The following is a 10849-nucleotide window of genomic DNA, read 5'->3' as shown; positions in this document are numbered from 1 at the left end:
TTAACGGGACGGGACGACATTTAGCCGGGATGGTAGCGGGACGGGACAAACGGGATAAAACGGTAGGCCCATCCCGTCCTGCTAACAAACGGGAAGGGACAGGATGGGACAAACGGGACGAAACGGTAGGCCCATCCCGTCCCGCTAACAAACGGGATGGGACGGGACGGGACGGGTTCGCGGGCCTTAAGTACCGTTTTAAAAAAAAAATTATTTATGCATTAAGTTTGGCAACGGCTATTTTTTTGACAATGACTAAGTTTTTAAAGTTTGCAACTGCTAGTTTTTTGACTTATTTAATAAACTTAAAAATTAAACGAAAATTAGGAAACTAAGTAAAGAATTATAAAATATTAAAACAAAAGACTTGTAATGAAATATTCTAGTAATTATAAATTTATAATAGAGTTATAATTTATTTAATATAATTTCAAGCCATTAAGTAACTAAGTAAGAGTGTAAGACAATTCATAAAAAAAATTCAACGCTTAGAGCCTTTTATTTTATTAATAGAACTTTCAATTCTCACATTCAAATATAATTCTTTTGAAGAGCACCTAATCTACGCAGCCACCTTCTAGGAAGGGTTCTGTTTGAACTAGGCGTCTTAGTAGCCAATTACAAATTATCATACTAATATTTGTAAGCTCCTATATAACTTCGTTGTAACTTATCTATAATTTCTCTCGGACATTGTTCTGGAATTGGTAATGTTGATTGATGTTTCATGAGTTACATGTCGTCATCGCTCCCAGTGCCAAGTATCTCATTGTATTCTTCTTCTTCCCTAGTGGTTAATTTTTCAAAACCAAGATTTCTTCTTTCTGAATTAATCCAATCTCTGAATAATACGAAAATCTCTAGGCTGTCCTCCGCTAATGAATGTCTATGATCTCCGATTTGAAATCTTGCCGCGCTAAAAGCACTCTCCGATGCTACTGATGATACTTGAATAACAAGGATATCTCGGGCCATTATTGAAAGTGTTGGAAAAGTCTTGCCACACTCCCTCCACCATGCCAAAAGTTGTTTGTTGCCTTCTTCGTCTTTAATACTTTCCAATCCTTGATTAAGATAAGAATCAAATTCATCATCAATAGAAGAATCAAAACCTGTTATATTATTCATATCTTCCCATAGAACTTCTACTCTAGGCTTAAAAGTAGAAGGAGCAGTTTCACCACCTGTTATTTTCATATATTTATATTTATCAAACATTGATCTAACATAAGAATATATGTTAGCTTGGCAGTCTTCGAGAGATGGTTGTTCATTTTCTTGAATTGCTAAATTCTCATAAATTTTACGAACAAGTCCATTTGCACCTCTTAATTTTAAAGATGGGTTAAGTATAGTAGAAATTAAATAAGCTTAGGAAATAGGGAAAAAATACTTTTAAAATTTTGCCATTTCATTAATGGTCGGTGCATAAGTTGGATTAGTTTTATACTTACTAAATACAACAGAAATTCCACAAATATACCATAATATTTGTGTAACAGTAGGATAATATGTACCAGAAAATTATTTTGTAGCATAATAAAATTTTTCTAAAAATTTAGTAAGCTCTTTGATATGATCCCAATCAGAATCAACAATTTGATCAGCGGCGATACCATTATACATATTAAATACCTTTTGTATATGCACCCGATAATCATAAGCAACTTTAAGCATTTCATAAGTAGAATTTCACTTAGATGGAACGAGTGCACCATGATTAAATATTGAAACTTGAAGAAATTGCCCAAAATATTGCTCCAATTACTTGACGAATTAATTTAAAACTTGAAAATTGCTCCAAAAATTTGCCCAAATACTTGAAACTCACTTGATAGTTGATAGTGAGAAAATTAAGAGAATAATATAGATAGTGTAAGAGATTTGAGAGAGAATGATTAATTTTTGTGGGAAAAAATGAAGAAGGATGGGGTATTTATAGTAGAAAATAAGGCCAAAGTGTAATTTAATAAACTTAGGGGTTATATTAAAAGTTTGGGGGTAGGGGTGTTTTGGGGGTGGGGTGGGGTGGGGGGCCAAATATGACTGTTTTTTGCCGTTGGGAATGGCTATTTTTGCAATTAGAGTCGTTGCCCAACGACTAGAATTTTTTAAAAAAAAAAAAAGGACGCGGGACGGAACGGGACGAAATGGTCATCCCGTCCCATCCCGTATCCCGTTTAACATGGGCCCATCCCGTTTAGAATTAAGCGGGACGGGACGGGACGCGGGACGGGACTGCCCGTCCCGTTGGACAGCCTTACTTAAGGCCAATAAGTCTAAAGTGAAAAATTGCACTTCAGATGTACTTAGGGCCAAAAGGTCTGAAGTGCAACAAACGTTTTGCTACACTTAAGGCCAATAAGTCTGAAGTGAAAAATTGCACTTCAGATGCACTTAAGGCCAAAAAGTCTGAAGTGCAACAAACGTTTTGCTATACTTAAGGCCAATAAGTCTGAAGTGAAAAATTGCACTTCAGATGCACTTAAGGCCAAAAGGTCTTAAGTGCAACCAACGTTTTTATGCACTTAAGGTCAAATAGGCATGAAGTGCAAATTGTTGTTCTTCGAATTATAGCAATCCAATATACGATTTAATACCTAAATCTACTCCAAATGAGCTCAAATTTGAAACATAACCTCCAAATATCATCGGGAACAAACCTCAATCATCAATTTGTCAAAACAACAATAAATCTAATGAACCCAATTTGCAATTACGGAAAAGAAAAAAAAAACCTAAGCAATAGTAAAAAATAAAGCGTCATAACAGCTCACCACTATAAAACATCATAAACTACCTTAAAATATGTTCACAAACATCATATAAAATCATTGTCACCCGAAGAAGAAGACAAAGGAGGAGGAGGAGAAAGAGACCTGAAGTTGTTTAAAAAGTAGGTACAAATTAAAACTTTTTTAAAAAGTGGGTATAGATTAAATGGGGACGACCAAATAGGGCGCTCGTGCAATTGTTTGTGCTTTCACACGTCAAAGCAAATGAGATCATAAATAATCAATCCAATTTTTACAATATTGGGCCCATACTAGCATGGGCCATCACCACCTAGTAAAATGCAAGGGTAGGATTATTTCCTTCTATTCAAATTATAAATGGTTATACTGTACCATTTCTTCCATTTCTAAGGACAGCAGTTACTTTTATTACAAGTATCTAGGCAAATATCAATTAATTTTACAAAAGAAAGAGAGACGGACAAACACTAGAAGAGGATATCTTACATTTTCTTATTCAAAAGATATAGTACAACTTATTGCTTTGACTATTCCCTAAAAGAACATTCTTAAGCTAACATATTTACAGAGTAGGTAGACAGTGCCTTTTAACTCATTTGTGACTTATACAAAGATGTGCCATCTATCTCACATGTAAACGTAAGAGAAAACAAACAAATGATTTCCACCTACTATGCTTCTACTGGTGCATCTTCTTATGCTCTTGGTTTTCTTCTTTGGATCTCTGCTAGGAATAAGCACAGCAACTATCTTCGAGACTGTCAAGCAGACTTCAGCCACATAGATTTAGCAGTCCAAGGATTGTTGACATTATAGTCGATGCATATCAACTGCAGGAAAATTGAAAGGTAGAATGAAAAAGCTCTACCAAAACCAAACCTATAAGTGATCCGTGTGTAAACTAGAAACTCTCATACTCGGATAGAGTATCAGATGCTGATTGAAGCTTTCTGACCTGCATGCGGCTACAGTACTAGGAGCCACTACCCAAAAGGCAGTTACTGCTGCCTGAGCTACCCATAGCATAAGGTGTATCGCGGACAAGAAACTTGATAGTGCGGCCACCAACAAAATCCAGTATCTCAAGACACTCATGCAAATCTGCATCATTTACCAACATCACCCATTCCTCCTCATCATCAAGATACTTGAGTTGGAATGTCCCAGTCTGCAGTTTAAACCTCTTTGCAACCTCCTCATAAAGTTGGAAGCACCCTGCTGAAGGCTCAAACTTAAATCGGGTAGTATCTTCTTTGTAAGTGGCTTTCACAGTAATTGTTGACCCACTATCGCCAAAGTTTGCCTCAACTTTAGAATGATTCCGTGCACCACGACTGCGGGAGCTTGATGAACTGCCGTTCATCATTGACTCAGACCCATTGGATGAATCTGTCATCGCTGAAGAACTGGCTTGGTTATGTTCAATGACCCCACCATCACCATCCATTTCATTATCTCCTTTCATCTTAGTGTCACCATCACCTCCAGCAGCTTTCGAATATGAGCACCGAGAAGTGAAATGACACTCAAAATTGTCCAACGTATCATTGTCCAACCCCCACCTCCTGCATCCTTCTTTTGTATGGAAAGAGCCCAATGATGCATTTCTGGAATTAGTTAATGGCATCGTCCGACTAGCAGGTCTAGATGACATTGCATCTAATGCTGCCAATTTGGGTTCATAACAAAATCCAGACACTGGAATACTCGACTTATTTCCTCCCTTGAAAGAGCTAGTATTGATATAATTTGATTGGCCGAGCTGGTTCCCATCAACATAAGAGTCCTCTTCCATTTTCACCATGGAGTTTTCTTTGTCAATGCCTGAAGTTGAGGGTACAGACACAGCATCCTGGAAAACAGAATTAGGATTTTTGACAGAGACATCTTTGCAGGGAAAAAATATGCTTTGCTGTGCATCAAAATCTTGGATGATAGAGCTAGCTGGAACGAGACCTCCAGTGGCTGGATCAAACTTCAATCCCCCTTCTACTCCTTGGACAGATTCAAGCACTGTTTGTATCTTTTTCAAAGACCGATTGACTTTGTTTATCTTCCGGGATGGCCATCTTGATATCCCATGTTGTCGACATATTCTTTTCAAGGTAGTTGGACACACTACAAAATACGCACAACAATGAACTTAAAAGACCACCTTTTGCAAGGCTATTAAATTATGCTTTCAACTTCAAAGAAAAGCCAATATACTTTTTACTTTCCATTCCTGCTCATCCTTTTAAACTGTAACGTCTCTGCACACACTTTAAGAATTTCACAAAAAAACAAATACTTCACAACTCTCATTTGTACTTACCAATTTTGTTTTTGTTCGAATAAGCAACAAAGAGATGATATTTTTTTTGCAGATGGTAACATAATAACAAAGAGATAATATTGATGTAAAACATAATAGCATTGAGGAAATCTTGAGGCAAAAGTACATCCACAAAAGAAAGAACTTTACAGTATGTAAGAACTAAAAAAGTCAACCCAACTGAAACTAAGCAGGTATGTATATTTGAGTTTAAGATTAACTACATTGACCTTGTCTTTCAATGCTTCAAGCATTTAATTTTTCTCCATATAACCCACTATACAACTGCTGGAATACACTTATGTTCATGGACAAAATTGGATAAATCCAACCTATGCCAGGATAGTGAGAAATTCATGGTACTATATCACATACTGCAATGGATCCCCAAATCCGTTTCTACTTGCCAATATTGAGGATTCAGCTTTCTTCTACCTTCTTTTTGTTCTCCTTCGTGTTATGCAGAAGTTCTCACTTAAATGAAGCAGTTACATAAAATTCCAAATGATATACAGCAGAAATAGCATATCCTACTTATTAGAGAAGGGTCTTGAATGGGCGAGTAAGAGGCCCAAATTCATGTTCGAAGACAAATAGAGGGAAAGATATTCAGTAGCATTGACTGTGTTTACAGTTAATCCTGCATTTGGACTAAGGATGAAATCTTTGTAAAGTTAATAGAGAATTTTTCTCAACGAACTGTTGAATCAGAAATTAACACCCAATGGGAGGAACTATTCACAGCAACAAATAAAGTAATGATTTATAGGTATCCAGTATACTTGCAAATTAGTGGGACTGATACACTTGACAGAAATATGCTTACCGCCAATGCTTTTTGCAGCATCCTTCAGGCTTCCAGAGAAGTACTGCTGAAGAACACTTAAGCTAACATGTTTTTCTGCTGTACTTCGTTTTTTCTCCATCTGTCTTCTTGATCTAATCATTGTCTACAATAAGAGTTGCAAAAAAAACTTCAGTATAGATGATTTTAGAAAATAAACCAAAAACAGATTGAACACAGGTTGTTAGGGAACACATAGAACAAGTGTCAAAGAAAGAGTATGCTCAAAAGTGCAGTATGAATGTGGAGCATATCAAATGTGCTCACCTAGATCACATTAAACCAAAGCCGATTGAAATTGAATACTCAACTAAAATAATCTAGTTGGATGTAGACTAGATTAAATATTGCTAGTAAGATAATTGAGTGATATACCTGTTCACGAGAACCATCAGCTTGCATTCCAGCACTCTTTGAATCAGATACGCCTAAAGGAGCCACACTCACAGAATTTGAATTGCTGTCTAACGAGTGCTGAGAGTTCCTTCTAGACAATGTAATCGGTGGTAAATTGGGAGCAAATCCATCTTGTAATCCAAACGTAGCACCTTGTCCAACCAATTCTGCATCTGACACTGTTCTCAAACTTCTGCAGATTCTTTGCATGGTACCTGAAAGGTTATTCAAGAGAAGCTGTTGCTCGGTACTTCCCTTCATACTGATAGGAAGAAAGAACTCCAATATGTAATCGTCATTGCCGGTGAATGTACTACGTAATCTTATAGCCACAGCAGCATTTAGACCAAACTTTCGTGCATGATGAACAAGTGGGTACTCGCTTATATGGTACTCCTTCACATCAGGGTAGAAGAAGGGGTGGTTAGATTGAAGAGCTTTCCCAACAATACCTTCACCTTCCTCGAGATAATGTTCCATACATGCATGTACAAATCCTTGCATTTCCTTGTCACTCGCATAACAAGCTGTATCCTCAGCGCATAACACACATTTTTCATTTGAACTTGCATTACATCCTCTAGCAAGGACTCTTATGCTTTCATCTCCTTCTCCTTCAGTGACACTACAGGGAATCCACGTCAGAGCAAGAGGCAGCTTATGCGCATGGCAAACTGCTCGCAGAACATCTGTTATCTCAGCTAAAGCAGCTCTTTGGTTCTTTGAGAGACTCTGCAAGATGAGGAAACACAAATTATATCTAGAAAAAGGGTGTTAAAAAGGTCTGATAACTGATTAGAAAAGAACTAAAATAAGAAAGAATGACACAAGCAAATAAATAAACATGATTGGTGTGCAAATTGCACGTGCAATTAACATTTTGAGTATACCTGAGAATGAAGTCGAGGAGGTGCAATACTCCTTAAATTCACAGCCTGCAGACGAGCACAAACTACAGGTTAGACCATCTTTTACCGCATACAGCTAGAGATATACGAGAACACGAGCTCAAGAGGATAAAGCAAGAACAATATAAATGCAGAAGAAGCGCATATTGTGACATCATATCATAGCAGTTGTCTCAATTTTGTAATTGTTTTTTACTGACTTACTTATATACTGTCTCAATGTTTTCTGAGATGATTTTAGCATAAACTTTTGACATAGCAAATAAAAGAAATATCTGATAGATAATGAGCCAAAAAGCATATGTACTTGAAAAAAGTATAAAATAATTTATTTTGGTTGAGATAAAGTTGAAACAAGAACACCATAGTATCATATTTTTTTTAATAACCGTGGTGTCCGGAACAACTGGCAGGCACCTCGACTAATTCCACAGGATACCTACTACTCCCACCAGCAGCAAGTACCAAGTATCTTTTTCCACCAAGATGGGAAAAAACCACCTAGTGTTTTTGCCTCCGCTAGGATTTGAACCTGAGACGGTTCTCAACCCACTTCATTGACCACTAGGCCACACCCTTGAATGTAATACTATAGTATCATAAAACGACCAAGCAAGTTACTCATAAAGTTGCCTGGTTTGGTTTTATTCTCCTTTTTCCCTTTTTAGAGGTCCGTGGGTACCAGGCAAGGGTAATAAATGGGGGGACAAAATACCATATTTATCATGATATACAAAAGAATAAGTGACAAGCAAGTTGGTATTATCTCTTTGCTTATAAGTGATAAGTTATGATCCATAAGTGCAAATAGAATGCAATTCTGAAGGAATTACTGTTACTAAAATTCAACAAAGAAAGAATATCACATACTGTATCAAAAGATCTTGAACCGTTTATAACTGGAAAATATATAATTAAACGAAAAACCAAGTATTACTTCCTTTCTTTTTTTTTGATAACCGCGAAACCCCGAGGGCCAGTGGCGCAAAAATCGATGGATAATGGGCCACCAATCAACCCTTCTCCACTTCAATACCAGGCTTGTGTTTGCGGTAGGGTTCGAACCCGTGACGTGCGCAAGAAATATTACTTCCTTGTTCCAAGCAAGGTACAAAGATTGACGAGCTAAATAAACCATGAACACAACTCCCCACCCTCCTTTTTTTGATTATAAAAAAGAAAGACGTGCTTAGCATCAAGAAATAGTAAAGCAAGTAAGCAACACAATAAATTGTTCAAACCTTCAAAATAAGAGCTTTAATATCATAAGTAACTTTTACTAATTTTTCAATCATATTTTCTTTTTATTATATCGCATTTGAACAAAACATAAACAACAAAAACATACTCAAAACAAAAATATTTTTCACTCATATTTTTCTCTCTTTTGAAAGAACTGTAAAAGACAATTTGCAACTAGTAGTATAGATTGAACCAAAAACATAAATTACTTCAAACCTACAATACAAAAGGGCTCATGACTCAAAGGGGAAAGTCCCCCCCCCCCCCCCAAAAAAAAAACAAGGAAAAAGATCTGTAAGAAAAGAGGAGGGAACCTTGAGGGCACGACAAACATGATCCATTTCCAAATCAAAATTTGGTTTCTCCTTCATTGTTACGAGTTCCAGTACTGCACAACATGGAGTTTCACAGGCATCATCCTCAAAGACAGGTAAAGCAATAGATCCACGAACTTCATGGTTAACAGCATATTGTACGCGTAAATACTCAGCCTCCTTGTAGTACAGAACATTTGACGTCCACTCTGGAATTCTTGAACTAAACACCCGACCAGGAAGACCTGGAATCGATCCTGGTTTTGTTTCTGCATCAAAAGTGAACTTCCTGGAGACCTCTCGATAGCCAGAAAGTGCCTGATCAAGAAGATATGGCTGTTCACACGTGCTCAAGATATACCGATCCTTATTCTTCATTGGAATCCAAACTTGAGCCAAAATTCCCGCACCAGATGACTCTTTAAACATTGCCAACGCCCTAAGCATTCTCTCAGCAAGTGGTTGAGAAGGTGACCTTACGATCATAGAGTTGCCAATATCAGCATCATCAGCCTGCTGGCTTGAATTTTTACTTCTTTTAGCTACCAAGCCGACCCCATCAGTTGAATCTACCACAAAATGCAACTGCTCATCATTTTGCCCGAACATCATTTTCTCTCCTCCACAAACAGTACTTCCGACCATATTGGCATCCATTGGAGGAAATGTTCCAGTATTTTGTTCTGCGTAACTCAATCCTTCAAACGGTGCATAACTTTGAGACATGGAATTCATTTGCGAAAATGCTGCATAAGAGGCAAACATCTGCTCTGCTGCACTAGGGCTAGTGCACCATCCAGTGTAAGCATCAAGATTCATAATCTCCATAACATTGTTGAATGAATCATCTACATTTGAAGACCTTGCACCAGCATCAAACGCGACAACGCCCTCCATTTGACCTCTCGGAGAGGCCCAAAAACCAACTCCCCTTTCCATTTTAAACGAGAATAACCAAAAAATCTCCAATTAATTAACCAAATGCTAGAGAACGCTCAAATAACTCAAGCTATTACAGTCTTCCACTATTGGCATTCCCAGAATCCAATATCTGAAAATCAAGATCATCTTATTCCTCCCAAATCCACAATCCAACAACTTAAGAAACCTGCAATTATCCACATATAAATAATCTTTAGTTTCTCAATTTTCCACATAAATAGTAATTTACATGCCAGACTATTTATACACCAAATTACAAGTAAAGAAAGGGTAACAAAAACTAAGATGTAACTATATTCTCTTCTATCAAAAGGGTATAAACAAAGAGCAGCTTTTGAGCACTGACCTTAGGGTTCAAGAACTTCACAGAACATCAGACAAAAGAGCAAACTTTCTTGAAGATAATTCCAAGAAAGTACCAATCAATCAACAAATCAAACAAAAACTCACCTCACGAAAATAAACCGAAAGCCCAAAGCAAGGGCACATTCAAACAGAAGTCACACACAACTCACCCACACGTATTATATATTGGGGGAAAACCCCTAACCCTAAGTTTGGGAAATACTAGGAGGGTATATTATGAAATATCAAATAGAACCGACTTTGATTTTGGAACTCTGCTTGTATGTGCTGACAACGAAGCAAAGCTGCTGTTACTACTCCAAACAAAAGAGCGAATTCCAAGGAAGATGGGGAGATTAAAAAGAGGGACCAGCTTTAGGGGGATGAGGTTAAGGTTTGGTGGGGGTGGGGGGGTTCAGAGAGTGCTATTTTTGGAAAGTAAAGTCTTAGGGAAAGAGAAAATGGGTGGCGTAACCCTTTTCGTTAGAAGATTTTTATTAAGAGTTTGGTACTAAAAATAGAAAAAGGGCGTTTTTCTGGAGCTGTTAGCGAGGGATAGATAGGATGATGTGAGGAGGGATGGCCTGGGGTTGGGTGCTTGGGAAAGCCCTGGGGCGTGGGTTAATTTGTTTAAGAAGCATAAAGACCATTTTCCTCCTCTAATTTTGTTTTACACAATCAAATTACTCACTAACTTTAGCAAAAAATTATCATTTTCCCCCTCTTATAGCGCCGATGTAGAAATTCTTTTTACATAATGCTTTGTAGATTTATTTTATACTAAATTG

At 37.3% G+C, this 10849-nt stretch overlaps 1 protein-coding gene across 3 annotated transcripts; it reads right to left on the bottom strand.

Annotated features, from left to right (window-relative positions):
• Positions 1-3221: 3221 nt before the first annotated feature.
• LOC107779869 (protein NLP9) lies at positions 3222-10591 on the bottom strand. Of its 3 annotated transcripts, XM_075229684.1 has the most exons (7): positions 10063-10591; positions 8775-9882; positions 7201-7245; positions 6290-7042; positions 5897-6020; positions 3712-4874; positions 3222-3586 (listed from the first exon to the last, which is right to left on the bottom strand). In XM_075229684.1, the coding sequence occupies exons 2-6, from the start codon at positions 9711-9713 to the stop codon at positions 3730-3732; spliced, it is 3006 nt and encodes a 1001-aa protein (XP_075085785.1). In that variant the 5' UTR covers positions 9714-9882; positions 10063-10591; the 3' UTR covers positions 3222-3586; positions 3712-3729. The 3 variants fall into 3 exon arrangements, with proteins under 3 accessions (XP_075085785.1, XP_075085783.1, XP_075085784.1); XM_075229682.1 differs by having other exon boundaries at positions 3222-4874; XM_075229683.1 differs by having other exon boundaries at positions 3222-4874; positions 10167-10591.
• Positions 10592-10849: the final 258 nt, after the last annotated feature.

Source organism: Nicotiana tabacum, chromosome 14 (genome assembly GCF_000715075.1).
Source record: "Nicotiana tabacum cultivar K326 chromosome 14, ASM71507v2, whole genome shotgun sequence".
Taxonomy (NCBI): Eukaryota; Viridiplantae; Streptophyta; class Magnoliopsida; order Solanales; family Solanaceae; genus Nicotiana; species Nicotiana tabacum.
The sequence above is the reverse complement of the archived record's forward strand: the minus strand, read 5'-3'. Positions and strand labels throughout refer to the sequence as shown.

Bases quoted from the DNA above. Each gene is read 5' to 3' on its own strand.
- LOC107779869 (XM_075229682.1), bottom strand. From the start codon at position 9,713: ATGGAAAGGGGAGTTGGTTTTTGGGCCTCTCCGAGAGGTCAAATGGAG. The intron at 7,246-8,774 runs GTTCCCTCCTCT...GCTCGTCTGCAG, and splicing joins ATGTTTGTCGTGCCCTCAAG to GCTGTGAATTTAAGGAGTAT. The intron at 4,875-5,896 runs GTAAGCATATTT...CGTATTTTGTAG, and splicing joins TGCTGCAAAAAGCATTGGCG to TGTGTCCAACTACCTTGAAA.